The following is a 15,450-nucleotide window of genomic DNA, read 5'->3' as shown; positions in this document are numbered from 1 at the left end:
TTACATTTTTTACTTCCTTGTATAGGATCTAGGAGCAAATGTTAAACGATTGCATAAAATCGTGTGCTGAAATATGCATGAAATGCATTGTACATACAGCGCTTGACATTTTTTTTTGGGGGGGGGGGGGGTGTGCAAAATATATTTTAAAAAATTATATTCGAGTGTTCGACTAAATTTCTTGTCTCATATTTTTTGCCGTTCCGGTCTTATTAACACAAAGTCGGTTATTACTTCATTCGCATGACCTTATACTTGATTCTTTCCGGATAAATTGATATCGAATGGACATAATAAAACACCTTCATAATTTTTGTGTCTGGAAGGGGGGGGGGTCAAATACTATCGACTAATACCGGTAAATGGAATGTTTATCATATTATCTGACATGAAAGATCATATGCTGGATAACGTTCCCATCGATCAACAACCTTTAGCGCATTATACAAGCGATGATATGCATTGTGAAAAGTTGTAGATAAAGATGTCGCTAACCCGAAAATTTTGAAGTACAAATTGGCTTGTGCTGATTCTCCATATACTACTTCCGGTGTTGAATTTCCAGCATGAGTTTGGCAAAGTACCACGATAAAGTCAAAGAAAATGACACTGTCATACTCTATCTTGGATATGATAACATGCATGCTATAAAAATCAAAAAAGGGTCTGTTTTCCAGACAAGATATGGGGCCCTGAGACACAACGACATCATAGGAACGACATACGGAAGCCGAGTTCATTGCCCGAAGGGATATCTTTATATCTTGTACCCAACCCCAGAGTTGTGGACATCAAATTTGCCTCATAGAACTCAGATTCTGTACACAACGGATATAAGTGTGGTGTCTTTTCAGCTTGATCTGAAACCTGGAGCAGTTGTTGTAGAATCAGGTATTTTTTTATTTGATTGCCGTTGTCTTTGTAGAACATGACAAACAGTGCATGATAATTCATGTATAGCAAAGTATTGCCATTATTATCATTTTATGTCAAGTTCTAAAGTTTTACTTCACTACTTTTTTTTCAGGCACGGGGAGTGCATCTTTGTCACATTCTATAATTAGATCTATTTTGCCTGATGGACATCTTTATACATTCGAGTTTCACAAAGAACGTGCTCAGAAAGCAGAAGAAGAATTTAAGGACCATGGCCTTTCAGACTATGTAACAGTTACACACAAAGATGTGTGCCAGTTTGGGTTTGATTTAGAGGATGTTGCTGATGCTGTGTTTTTAGATTTACCAGTTCCATGGGATGCTATACCCAGTGCAAAGAAAGCATTGAAAAAGCAAGGTTAGTTAAACTCATTACTGATATACCAAGAAGCCATTTATGGCTAGGCAGTTTGGATGAATTTTATAAATGTACAATGCTTAAAGTGTGTTCATACTTTGTAGGAGGAAGAATCTGCTCTTTTTCTCCCTGTATTGAACAAGTCCAAAAGTCCTGCGCATGTTTTGCTGAATTAGGATTTGAAGAGATCTCAACCAAAGAGTGTCTTGTCAGGAATTTCGATGTGAGAACTATCAATTTGCCAAATCCAGAGTTTTCTAGAGACAAAACAAAATCACAACCTCCAAAGAAAGGCAGTAGATTTGACAGAGATGACATGGATGCATACAGTGAAGAGACTGCTGAAAACTCTGCACAGTGCGATATTGTTGAGTCAAGTGACACAAAAGAAAACAAGACATCTGAGGTGTTGGATACACCAGCATGGGACTATATTGGCAGGAAAACAGCTGCCAACTTCTCATTCAAAGCTGGGATATCATTGGGAAGAATGCCTGGTCATACAGGATATTTGACTTTTGCAACCCTTTATCCTTTGTAGCGATGTCTTCATTAAAATCCAAATAAAGATCTACGACTAGAAGCAGTTTGTTGTTTTAGTTCTAGCTGTTTGGAACATCAAAACCACTAATTCCATAATTAGGAACTAATTAGTTTAAGTACATATACCGGTATTTAAAGTGAAGAAAAATGTTATAACTACACAGAAACCATAGCTTTTTTCTTCACATGGAGTTACTGCTATTAAAAATCATTGGATTCTTTTCTTGTGCCAAAAAGAATATTCAACCAAATTGACCGTGCTTTATTGTTCCAGCAAAGCAGAAATAACAAGCATATGTCTCTATAGGAAGTTTTCATTTACAAGCAAGTTTGAAGTTTTCAAATGTGTTATTTATTTTCTCTTAGCCTTAGGTCGTGAATCAAAATTAAACCATTTGAAAAGAACACTCACAGGGAGAGAAATAATCCATGAATTTAGTGAAAGTTTTCCCACAGGTTAAAGCTGCTAACAACATTAATCAGTAATTAACATTAATATATTTATCAAGTTTTTATCAGCTTTGTGTAAATACCAGTATGTAGTGGGTCAACAATATCACTCTGATAGTTTCGTACCATATTACAGAAGACTTTAACCATACAAATGTGTTTTATTGGTCAAAACCAAGCTTGATGGGGAAAAAAGCAAAATCTATAACTACATTGTATGCTTCAACATTTTTTATTACATTTCACAACACAGCGATGCAATACAATATATAAAAAATTGATAGAAATAAAATTGTATACATGTATATTAGAATAAAATAAATTGAGCACAGCTTTAGCCAAGCGAGTTGCAAACTCTCAGTGAAAGTGATAATTGTGTGCATTAGCTATAAAAGGGACTCCTCTTACTATGTTCAACATACCAGAGGATGAATTCTTAAATATAATTGGTAAAATTTTGGACATATTGAATACTTTACTGTGAATATGGTGAATACTTTCCCATGCTTGTGTCTGCAATGCTTCTAGTATTCAATGGGATGAATAAATAAAATTATATAAAAGACTACATAATATATAAGGGTAGTGAATAGTTAAGTGTAATGGCAATGCCTAAAACAGTCTTAAGAGGTTAGCCTATTAACTAGTACATTTATATTTTAAAAGAAAATACAAGTGTTGCCTTCCGTAAAGCTAAATATGACTAGATTATGGTAAAGATAAAAAAAGAAATATGACGTACTTATCAATATCTTGTCTACCAAAATTGATAAAAACCCTATTGCTCAAGTACAATTAATAACTTGAGCAGACATATGTATTTCTACATAAAAATACTAGTGTCATGCAAAGCAATCATCAATGTTAAAATACTTGTAAGAATTAAGAGAAAGGTGCATCAAAAGGAAAGAAAAACCTCTTGAAAACAAATCACAAATGTTGCTATATGACTAGATTTGTAGAGACGATGAAATGATTAGATTAACATGAACATGACGAACAGGCTGGGCATGTAATGGACACAACAGGAATGTTGACACTGGACAACTGGTGGAATGTCAACGACATTTGGAAAGTCACAAAACATGGCTTGTAGCAAGTCACACAGTACTTTCTCTTTGTGATCATTTCTGCAAATAGAAAACAAATTAGACACCACATCGCATAGTCTATTCATTACTGAAGAAAACTCCCCAAATTTAAAAGTGATAAGATTTGATAAGATTATCACCTTGTAATGATTGTGGCAAGTCCTCTAACTTGTCATGTGGATTGTTGTGAACAATGGCCCTTGCACTCAATTCCAGCAAGGGAGGAATTTTACAGACCATGGGAACACATTTTATGGAATGTTGACTTGATATAAAGTCATTATCTGAAACTGTAAAATCAAAATTAATGCATTAAGAATTATGCATTCAACGTGTAATTCTGTTTCTTCATGATGATGCCAAACTTACATGTATTTTCATAATTCTCTGTCTCTCCTTTAACAAAGAACAGGTTAAACAACTTGAAACCCCTTCCCCACCCCCTCTCTCTCTCTCTCTCTCTCTCTCTCTCTCTCCACAATCAATCACCACCTACCATTACAGTCTTGGATGGTACTCAGGAGGATGGTGGATGGAATGTACCGTAGATTGTTCCCTGATAGATTCAGCCTTGTCAGTTCTCTTAGCTGACCAAAGTGTGCTGGTAAATCAGTGATTCTGTTGAAAATAAAAACCATTATCCTATATAATAAAAGTACCTGTAAATTGACTTGTAAATTACTTTTTAAGAACATTTATATGTTATAAAATTTTTGTCTATTTAAAATCATGCATATGTACCAAAAACTCTGCAGGTTTAATAAGTTTCGAAATCTTTGAAAGAGTTTTTCGTTTTGGCTGCCATATTCTGCAAACCTTATTTGAATAATCAAACAAAATTAAATTTTATTTTCAAGATTTGAGCATCTATATGTATACTTAAACCAAAGCCAAATAATTTTCACTGATAGGTGTTATTAAAGAAATACTTCAAATATATATGACTAATGCCATAAAGCACCCAAACACTATAGTCCTTAGTCCCTCACTAACGATTCCTCTCAGTTTAATAAGACTAAAGAATAATCATAAAATTTATTATTTTTGTGATAATGATAAAAAAAGTTTGTAGACCAGTTGTATAACTATGTCACCTATTATGGGAGATGTCAACTTTTCGGAGAGCACAACAGGAACCCAGCTCTCTTGGAATGGCCGACAGCTGACAGTGTGACAAATTCAGATCCTCCAAATCCAGCAAGTTACTGACAGCTCCTGACAAACTGTCAATCTTATTCTTCTCAAATTTCAAGACCTATGAATGATTTCAAAGCTCTTTATTCATTATAATCTAAGAGAAGAGCAACACTTGTAAAAGTGTTTTAAAAATTAATGAACCATTTACATGAAAAAAATCCTGTAAAGAATACTCTAAATACTGCAAGCTGAAGTGATTTATCTCATTGACACAGTATTCTGAACAGATGTAATATAATATGTTTTACGGTGCTACTGTTCTGGCGAGCGCAGCAAGAATTACACATACTGTACCTTGCATCATTGTCAACTTATAGTTTTATTTATGTATCAACGAACGTCAAAGAATTTTTGAGAGAGTATTGCTCTACAGTAAGTATGCCAAAGGTACTAATTTTAATGGTATGATACATAGAGCGCAACCCCCTATTCAGAGAGAGAGAGCGAGAGAGAGAGAGAGAAAACAAGCCCAGTACTTGTTTGTAGGTTTGCCAGTAATTTCCCACTTTTAAATTTTAATGGTCTGACTATATGCAATATCTACATAATTTTTTTACCTTTTTATTTTTTCATTTTATTCCTTTTTATTTAGTTCAAAATGTCCTATTGTTTATTTCCCTTACCTGCCTACTGTACACACTGGTACATGCATGCACAATTAGTTTAAAAATGGATTGATATGACAGTAAAGTATGGCTCTTGCTAGTATATAAATAGAGGATATCTATATTGTGTGATTTTATATTTGCTTTATCCAACGAGTTGAAATGGTGTATATATTCGCGAGGCTTGCCGAGCGAATATAACCATTTCAACGAGTTGGATAAAGCAAATATAAAATCACACAATTATAGATGTTCTATTTATCTCATACGTGTGGTGTATATTACCCGTGTGATAAACCTTTGCTATATCACACGGGTGATGCTATATCAAATACTTCCGGTCGGAACTACTTTTGACACAGTCCCTCGCTTCAGTGACCTATTTTTTCGAAAATTTGCTAGTACTTTCAACATAACTATATCTACTACAAAAATTAATATAAAATTGATTTTGTCAAAGATTTAAATTACAAATATGAAGGAAAACACATAACTGCGTAGCACAGGCGTCGGAACCGGGGGGCTATTGTGAGTGGGTGGGGGGGGGGGGTAGCTCCCCCCCCCCCCTTTTTTGCAAAGTTATTCATAACCGTAACCACAAGACCCTTTTTTCTTGTTTGTCAAGATTTTTTATAAGTTTAGCTTACTTTCAACTTTCAATTTGCTTTGAGAAGTTTATAAAACTGCAAATTACGTTAACTATCAAGGAGTTCATCCTGACGACGCGATGAAAACAGAGCGCTCTGGTTGTGTTTATATACAAGAACTTACCGAAATAATGTTTCATAAGACTTTTTTTCCACCACCAGAAAGCATCATGAAACATTATTTCGGTAAGTTCTTGTATATAAACACAACCAGAGCGCTCCGTTTTCATCGCGTCGTCAGGATGAACTCTTGATAGATATAATGTAATTTGTAGTTTTATAAACTTCACAAAGCAAATTGAAAGTTGGAAGTGGGCTAAATTTATTAAAAATCTTGACAAACAAGAAAAAAGGGTCTTGTGGTTACGGTTATGAATAACAAAAAAGGGGGGGGGGGAGCTAACTATCCCCCCCCCCCACCTCACAATAGCCCCCCGGTTCCGACGCCTGTGCTACGCAGTTATGTGTTTTCCTTCATATTTGTAATTTAAATCTTTGACAAAATCAATTTTATATTAATTTTTGTAGTAGATATAGTTATATTGAAAGTACTAGCAAATCTTCGAAAATAGGTCACTGAAGCGTTGAAGCGAGGGGCTGTGTCAAAAGTAGTTCCGACCGGAAGTATTTGATATAGCATCACCCGTGTGATATAGCAAAGGTTTATCACACGGGTAATATACACCACACGTATGAGATAAATATATATATAAAATCTCTATATTAAAAAAGATTAAAAACAAATCATATGTCAATGAGGCAGGTACCGCTGACTATACTGAAATAGGCAGTACACTCATTACAGATATTTGATCCACCTCTAAATTTATCGCGGGAAATATAGCGCGAGTGCACTGTGACGTCATCCATAACTTTGTTCGTCTTTGTTTACGTTTCTCGACACTATACGAAGGTATGTAACAAATCTTTTGAGTCTCGCAAAAGTATATGCCGTACTCCAAACATGTCTTCAAACTTTAAGTCACCGTAAATTACGAGTTAAAAGTCGGCCATTTTTGGCATAGCACCACGGGTGAAAACATTAGAGAGCATTATGGGACGTAGACAGAAAATTTTGTTTGATGAACTGTAGGATTAGCTCGTTATTTTTCCCGCGCACACTGGTTCTTAGAGCTCGCCCGCTATAATAAAGTTACAATGTGATTTGAACAGCATTTTAACCTTTGTTGAAAATAAATTAATACCAGGTAGATGTTATGGGTATAACCTTTTAATTTGATGACATAAATTTCTCAGCTTTATATGTTAAAAGTAATTTTCATTAGTGTATATATATAGCATCCTGAATTGGTAATTCAAGTTGAATTATCTGACTCTGCAAAGTTAACCTACTTTTAAATTCTTTAATTTGTATAAACTGGCTGGCATGTGCTGTATTGAATTTGACCTGCAATAAAAAATAAACATTTGGGTTTCATAAGAATAAAACAAAGATACATAAAAAGTGAACTTAAATTCTACATGTATAAGTCAATTTAACAATACAATTTAACAGTTCTTTATCCTACTTGTAAAACAGCATTTGCAGAGTTGAATTAAAATGGGTTTAACTTAATTAGACAACAAACACACTACTCTCCCATAAATTTCCTGACAAATTCTAAAGAATCTTATTCATAATCATTTATAAATCGTGTTGACAGTTAAGTCTTACATCTGAACACATACCCTGATTTCAGACATGTTAAGTTTAACAGACTCCCGATTCCAGCAGGCAGTGACTGTAGTTTGTTTTTTCGAACATCAAGTTGAACAAGGTTAGACAAACTTGTTAATGATTCTGCAACCAGAAACTCCATTTTTAGTGGATGAGAAATGTACCTCACACAAGTTATAATCTCATTTATTTGGATTAAAACCATTTTAACAAGGCCTTGGACTTTTATTAGGACGTATTACTATCTATTTCTTGCTTCAAAACAAGTTAAAATGAGGCTGCATGGTTTCAAGCGAAATATACACCGATTGGTAGTCTTAGCTAAAATGCCAGACAAATCTTGTTGATTTCAAAGAGCCATGGCTGAATGGCCAGCAATGAAACAGACAAGCCTATGTCACAATGCTGTTTGACACAACTACCCAGTCAAAGCTCTTGTTAAAATGGTTCTTAAACATCATAAAACACCTACAGTAGAATTATTCATTCCTCGATCTTTCCATCTAAGGGAAAGAGAAATGAATATGCTATGTGTTTTAAATGATGGAATTAAACAGAGATTCATGTAGTAAACACAACAAATATATGTTAGTATACTGTGGAATCATTTAATTTCATGGGTCCAATTCTGGTGGATTGTGGGTTTTTTGCTTATTCATGGGGATGTAATTTCGTGGATGTCTCAGCTTTCAGTTTCAGTAGGAAACTAAATCTTCTAGAAATTAGTTTTTGTCCATGATGTAAATTTTTTTGTAAGGTGAGGACTACCCATAAATACCACAAAAATTGAGCCACCACTAATTCTAATGATTCCACAGTACATGTATTACATGTACCATTAAAATTAATTTCAAGCATTTAAAACAAAGAAGTTGAGCAGTAACAACTCACCTGGCAAATATTTTATGAAATTATTAGACAACTTCAACACTCGTAAGTTGATTAAAGAACCAATACTGTCCTGTTAAAATAAAGATTACATAGGTACTTCTTTATATTAAATTGAAACAGCACTGAAATTCATTTAACAAGAGGCCCATGGGCCACACCGCTCACCTGAACAGCAGTTCCTTGTAACATTACATTTCGTAGCATATGCTTTTTCTATTTTAAACATGGAACCCCTTTCTGGGGACCCAGTATTGGTCCGAGGTTTATGGTTGGCTTGAACAACATATATAATAACATAGGAATGAAAATGTGTAACACTGCGGTGGGACCGCACGTACACAGCCTGAAAAACTGAACGTAGAAGAGTTCCACTTCAAGAGAAATAACTTTCAGACTGTACAGAACATCAAGAAAGATAAATCTTGGTTCCACTACATTAGAGTTTATACAATTTGAGGATCCTTGCATAGTAATCTCACAAACTGTAGCATTATAGTTCTCGAGAAAAACTTTTTAAAAACATTTTTAATATATCTTTCTATGTTAAACTTTGAACCCCTCTTGGGGCCACAGTATTAGTCCAGTGCTAAAGCTTTAATTATTTGGAATCTACATTATTTAAGGATGCTTGCATAGTAATCTCACAAGCTGAAGCATTATATTTCCCTAGAAAAAGATTTTTCAACATTTTCCCTCTATATTTCTATGCTAAACTTTGAACACCTCTTGGGGTCCCAGTATAAGATTGAAGTCACGGCTTTTATAATTTTGAATCTACACTATTTGAGGATGCTTACGTAGTTATCTGACATATTGATGCATTGTAGTTCTCGAGAAGAAGATTTTTAAACATTTTCCATATATACTTCTACATTTAACTTTAAACCCATCTTGGGTCCCCAGTATTAGTCCAGGGGTCACTATTTTAAAACTGTCGAACCTTCATTATCCAAAGTTGTATGCATGATAGTAATCTCAAAAATTGAAGCATTGTAGTTCTCGAGAAGAAGATTTTTTAACATGTTATCTTTATATATCTATAATAAACTTTGACCCCCTCTTGGGGCCCCAGTATTGGTCCATGGGTCACGATTTTACCAATAAGGAATCTACATAAGCCAAGGATGCATGCATAGAAATTCCACAAACTATAACATTGTAGTTCATGAGAAGAAAATTTTTAAATGTTTCCTTTATATTTTTTAAAATGTTTAAATTTTGAACCCCTCTTGGTGCCCCATCAATTGTCCGGGAGTTACGATTTTTACAAATTAGAATCTACATTATTTAAGGATGTACATGTATGCATAGTTATATCCCAAACAGTTGCATTATAGTTCTTGAGAAGAAGATTTTAAAACATTTTCCTATATATGTTAAAATCTAAACCCCTCCTGGGGCCCCACTTTTTGTTCAGGGGTTACGATTTTTACAATTTAGAATCTTCACTATATATACAACCTTTTGTGTAAATATTGGCATTTTTGGTGCAGTAGTTCTTGAGAAGAAAATTTTTAAACATTTTTCAGATGTAGTTCTATGTTAAACTTTGAACCCCACCTGGGGCTGCAGTTTTGGTCCGAGGGTCACTATTTCAACAATTTAGAATCTTCATTATACCTATCAAAGGCCGGAACACCCACAAAGGCTTGGAGCTGACATTTTCTTTAAAATAGGTATCATTAATTTAAATTTCTGTACCAAAAGTCGTATATCAAATAATATCAAACTAAAAATATTTTGTGTAACTATATTCGTACATATTATAGTATTTATTGACAAGCAGACAACATACAAATACACATAAAACATGGGTTCATCAACAAGATTTCACAATAGCCCTCGCCATGCACCGGGACACATCCGTCCTCGACAAGGGATCCCGCGAGATAGAGATCCGTGCACGCGCTGTCTGAGTTTGGTCATACGTACAATAAGTCCATTAATACCACAATATGCAACTATATTTTTATATGCAATTTTAACATCACCATGTGATTGTATACTCAGTATATTTCCTTAAAAAATAAGTAGTGATGCATTTGTAATAAAATGAATCATAACTCATCATGGTAACAAAAATCGAAGAAATTTCAAAGTTCAAAAATAAATTATCTTCTTTCTGCTTTAAACACTCTTTGAGCAAAATTTACGGGTTCATCATTTGTATACGAGGGAAACACATTAACAGTGTTTCCCTAATTATAATAAAACATACTTTTTAAAAAATTTAATTCCGGTGTGAAACAAGATTATCTATGGTATGGTTGTTTATAAATAAATCCACACCACGTGCGTTGATCTGTCGTATCTATAATGCTCATCCAAACTAGCTGCAATATTGCAACAAAATCACAAGATAAATTTATCGCTTACATTTATTTTGGAGACCGTGCCAGATAACAAATCAATTTACATATTAATTTTTATTTTTATTGGGCACTCTATCCAAATTAAATGTAAGCGATAACGGTAAACTAAAATTAATATTTAGTGAATTTTTACACCTTATCGTATTCATCTGTCATTTCTTGATAAAACAACCTTATATACTTATGCAGTGAGTTGTCAATAATCAGGGAGACACAGTTGGGTTTTTTGTACACAATTTTGTTGAATAAATGGAACAAAAGTCATGAAAACATTTTTCCTATGTATTTCTATGTTAAACTTTAAACCACGCCTGGGACCCCAGTTTTATTCGGGGGTCACGATTTTTACAATTTAGAATCTTCACTATATATACAAGCTTTTGTGTAAAAATTGGCATTTCTGGTGCAGTGGTTCTTGAGAAGAAGATTTTTTAAACATTTTCCTATGTATTTCTATGTTAAACTTTGAACCCCGCCTGGGGCCCCAGTTTTGATCGGAAGGTCACGATTTTTACAATTTCAAATCTTCACTATATATATACAAGCTTTTGTGTAAAAATTGGCATTTCTGGTGCAGTGGTTCTTGAGAATAAGATTTTTAAAACATTTTCCTATGTATTTCTATGTTATACTTTGAACCCCGCCTGGGGCCCCAGTTTTGATCCGAGGGTCACGATTTTTACAATTTAGAATCTTCACTATATATACAAGCTTTTGTGTTAAAATTGGCATTTCTGGTGCAGTGGTTCTTGAGAATAAGATTTTTAAAACATTTTCCTATGTATTTCTATGTTATACTTTGAACCCCGCCTGGGGCCCCAGTTTTGATCCGAGGGTCACGATTTTTACAATTTAGAATCTTCACTATATATACAAGCTTTTGTGTAAAAATTGGCATTTCTGGTGCAGTGGTTCTTGAGAAGAAGATTTTTTAAACATTTTCCTATGTATTTCTATGTTAAACTTTGAACCCCGCCTGGGGCCCCAGTTTTGATCGGAAGGTCACGATTTTTACAATTTCAAATCTTCACTATATATATACAAGCTTTTGTGTAAAAATTGGCATTTCTGGTGCAGTGGTTCTTGAGAATAAGATTTTTAAAACATTTTCCTATGTATTTCTATGTTATACTTTGAACCCCGCCTGGGGCCCCAGTTTTGATCCGAGGGTCACGATTTTTACAATTTAGAATCTTCACTATATATACAAGCTTTTGTGTTAAAATTGGCATTTCTGGTTTAGTGGTTCTTGAGAAGAAGATTTTTAAAGACACGCACCCTATACTCACTGTTTCGCAATTATCTCCCTTTTGAAAAGGGCTGTGTCCTTTATTTTAACAATTTAAAATCCCCTTTACATAAGGATGCTTTGTACCAAATTTAGTTAAATTTGGCCCGTGGTTTTTGAGAAGAAGTCGAAAATGTGAAAAGTTTACAGACAGACGGACAGACAGACGGACGGACGACGGACAACGGGTGATCAGAAAAGCTCACTTGAACCTTCGGTTCAGGTGAGCTAAAAACTGTCAATGAACACATAATATTGTTTTTTCATGTAATTTGCAGTCACTTGATGTTGAACTGATGTTATCAATAACTAGATATTACTCACTGGTACTGAACATATATAATTGGGTACTAGCAGTTACTTACAGGTATTTACCTGATGTTATTTGTAACTACCTGTTACTGAGCTGATGTTGTTTGTAACTTAAACTGATGTTATTTGTAATTAAGTAAATGTTATGGTAACTACAAGCTGCTTACGGATATTGAGCTAATGTTATCTGTAACTGTCTGTTGTTAAGCTGATAATTTTGATAACTAGCATTTATTTAGCTACTAGCAGTTATTTACAGGTATTGAGCTGATGTTCTTTGTATCTGTCTGTTATTTAGCTGATGTTAATGGTACAATGAAACTACCGGTATGAGCTATTTACAGATATTGAGCTAGTGTTATTTATCTCTGTCTGTTATTAAGCTTAAAGTTATTTGTAACACATATATTTCTTACACATATAGAGCTGATGTTATTTGTAACCGTTATTTAGCTGATGTTATTTGTAACTGTTATTTAGCTGATTTTATTTGTAACTGTTATTTAGCTGATGTTCTTTGTAACTGTTATTTAGCTGATAATATTTGTAACTGGCAGCTACTTACAGGTATTGAGCTAATGTTATTGTTATTTAGCAGTAGCTCCTTCAGCCCCAGTAGACATCCGATCTCTACAGGAATGTGACACAGGTTGTTGTGGGACAGGTTCAGTAGCGTCAGCTGGGGCCCGATGTAACCCATTCTCTGGGGGCACTCTGTGATGTCATTGTTGCTGAAAAAGCAAGACCTTTTAACTACAGTGGAATCATTTGAACTCGTGGTGGCTCAATTTTCGTGGTATTCGTGAGTAGCCCTCTCCCACAAATTTACATTCTCCGTAAAAGCAAAATTTGAAAGATTTGGTTACTAACTGAAAACCAACGAATCCACAAAATTACATACCCATAAATAAGCAAAAAACCTACAGTCCACAGAATTGACCCCCACAAATTTAAATGATTTCACAGTACTTGATGTTATGAACCTGGTAGTTTAAATGGTTAAATTATCAAAATATCTTGACAACTATGTACAGTAGATCTTGCTAAAAAAAAAATGAAAATCTGCCAACTTTTATCCACTTCTTTTTTTTTGGTAAATAACAAGCTCCTTTTGTTGTTGTACCTGTAAGAAGATTTTTCTCTATTCGTATATACCCCCCACCCCATTTCGTGGCCCCACTTTTCTCTAGGGAATCATGGTTTCATCAAACTTAAATCTGCATAACCTGTGCTTTAAGTACTGAATTTTGGACCGAAAACTTTCCCAGAAGATTTTTAAAGATTTTCTCTATATATAAAATTAAAAATTATCCCCCATTGTGGCCCTGCATACTCTCAGGGCCACGATTTGAACAAACTTGAATCTACATTATCCGAGGATGGTTACACGCCAATTTGAGCTTTCTTGGCCAAATAGTTTTTAAAAGAATTTTTTATAAAGATTTTCTCTATATATTCCTATGTAAAACTTGACCCCCCAATTTTGGCCCCACCCTACCCCCGGGGACCATAATTTGAACAAACTTGAATCTACACTACCTGATGATGCTTCCATTTTAATTTGAGCTTTTTTGGCCTAATAGTTTTTGAGAAGATTTTTAAAGATTTTCTCTATATATTCCTATGTAAAACATGATCCCACTATTGTGGCCCCATCCTACCCCCGAGGACCATGATTTGAACAAACTTGAATCTACACTACCTGAGGATGCTTCCATTTTAATTTGAGCTTTTCTGGCCTAATAGTTTTTGAGAAGAAGATTTTTAAAGATTTTCTCTATATATTCCTATGTAAAAATCCATTCCCCCATTGTGGCCTCACCATACCACCAGGGACTATGATTTGAACAAACTTGAATCTACACTATCTGAGGATGCTCCCATTTTGATTTGAGCGTTTCTGGCCTGATAGTTTTTGAGAAGAAGATTTTTAAATATTTTCTATTATTCCTATGTAAAACTTGATCCCCCTCTTGTGGCCCCACCCTACCCTCGGGGACCATGATTTCAACAAATTTGAGTCTACGCTACCTGAGGATGCCTCCACACAAGTTTAAGCTTTTCAGGCCGAATAGTTTTTGAGAAGAAGATTTTTGAAAAATACCAACAAATTTTCAATAATTTTCAATTATCTCCCCTTTAAAGAGGGCGTGGCCCTTCATTTGAACAAACTTGAATCCCCTTCACCTAGTGGTACTCTGTGCCAAATTTGGTTGAAATCTGCCTAGTGGTTCTTGAGAAGAAGATGAAAATGTGAAAAGTTTACAACGACGACAACGACAACGACGACAGACAACGGACAAATTGTGATCAGGAAAGCTCACTTGAGCCTTTGGCTCAGGTGAGCTAAAAATCACATTATTATTGAAACACTATGAAAAAGTAACATGTATATCTTGTAACTTTAACATTGTTTACAAAACACCACGAACATCTAAAAGCTAAAATTGTAACACAAAGTCATAATGTTTTTGTTTATTTTATGTTAAGTTTTCTGCAATTCTAAATTACCTCACCTTTGCAACATTTTCAGACTGCCATTTCAACATTCTACTTAGTGCCAAAGAACTTATATCTTAATAATTTGTTACAAAACAGCAGAATTCAGTACTTATGTTAAATATGAAACCTTCAGTATACAGTTATATTTTGCTTGAAAATAACTCTGTTCTTGAAAGTAAGACGCAATCATTGAATTCCTTATCAAATGCATTTTTATAGGCTTCAAGATACTATAGCTAATTGGTAGTCATACTGAAAACTGTATAAAATCATGTCCTTAAAGTCAACAGATGCATGAACATTTCCAAACACCAATGTAACGGTAATTTTGAAGAGTTATCACTCTTTTCTTTAAACAATTGTGAATGGACAAAAAATTGTCTAAGTGGTGTGTGACTCCATGTTGTAACTAAAGAATAGTGAACCAAAGGAATCAAACAGAGAGACCAGTCTGACACTCATTCCAAATATAGCAGCCATATGCTTGCCAATCTGGTCTGCTGTTAAGCCCTCCCTAAAGGCAATACCCGGTCTTCAACCTTCTACAAAATGCATGTCTATGATCTATATCCTAGTATTT

The 15,450-nt window shown here is 34.4% G+C and overlaps 2 protein-coding genes across 2 annotated transcripts in view; one reads left to right on the top strand and one right to left on the bottom strand.

The window, feature by feature from the left end:
* The first annotated feature begins 526 nt into the window (after positions 1–526).
* LOC128177125 (tRNA (adenine(58)-N(1))-methyltransferase catalytic subunit TRMT61A-like) lies at positions 527–1,877 on the top strand. Its single transcript, XM_052843690.1, has 3 exons — positions 527–891; positions 1,028–1,294; positions 1,399–1,877. Exons 1-3 carry the CDS (start codon positions 567–569, stop codon positions 1,833–1,835), a joined length of 1,029 nt encoding a protein of 342 aa, XP_052699650.1. The 5' UTR covers positions 527–566; the 3' UTR covers positions 1,836–1,877.
* Positions 1,878–2,500: 623 nt separating this feature from the next.
* LOC128177034 (leucine-rich repeat and death domain-containing protein 1-like) overlaps positions 2,501–15,450 on the bottom strand; it is a 31,546-nt gene continuing 18,596 nt past the window's right edge. Inside the window, exons 6-13 of the mRNA XM_052843546.1 lie at positions 12,934–13,099; positions 8,397–8,466; positions 7,517–7,628; positions 7,181–7,235; positions 4,473–4,633; positions 3,875–3,996; positions 3,519–3,668; positions 2,501–3,417 (exon numbers count right to left, since the gene is read on the bottom strand). Of these exons, the coding sequence (XP_052699506.1) occupies positions 3,269–3,417; positions 3,519–3,668; positions 3,875–3,996; positions 4,473–4,633; positions 7,181–7,235; positions 7,517–7,628; positions 8,397–8,466; positions 12,934–13,099 (985 nt within the window). The 3' untranslated portion in view covers positions 2,501–3,268. The remainder of the gene's footprint in view (positions 3,418–3,518; positions 3,669–3,874; positions 3,997–4,472; positions 4,634–7,180; positions 7,236–7,516; positions 7,629–8,396; positions 8,467–12,933; positions 13,100–15,450) is intronic.

The sequence above is a fragment of the Crassostrea angulata genome, chromosome 3, assembly GCF_025612915.1.
Source record: "Crassostrea angulata isolate pt1a10 chromosome 3, ASM2561291v2, whole genome shotgun sequence".
Taxonomy (NCBI): domain Eukaryota; kingdom Metazoa; phylum Mollusca; class Bivalvia; order Ostreida; family Ostreidae; genus Magallana; species Magallana angulata.
This window is presented reverse-complemented; position numbering and strand designations above follow the sequence as displayed.

Coding starts and splice junctions, on each gene's coding strand:
- LOC128177125 (XM_052843690.1), top strand. CDS start 567: ATGAGTTTGGCAAAGTACCACGATAAAGTCAAAGAAAATGACACTGTC. Junction 892..1,027: donor AGCAGTTGTTGTAGAATCAG/GTATTTTTTTAT, acceptor CTTTTTTTTCAG/GCACGGGGAGTGCATCTTTG. Junction 1,295..1,398: donor GAAAGCATTGAAAAAGCAAG/GTTAGTTAAACT, acceptor CATACTTTGTAG/GAGGAAGAATCTGCTCTTTT.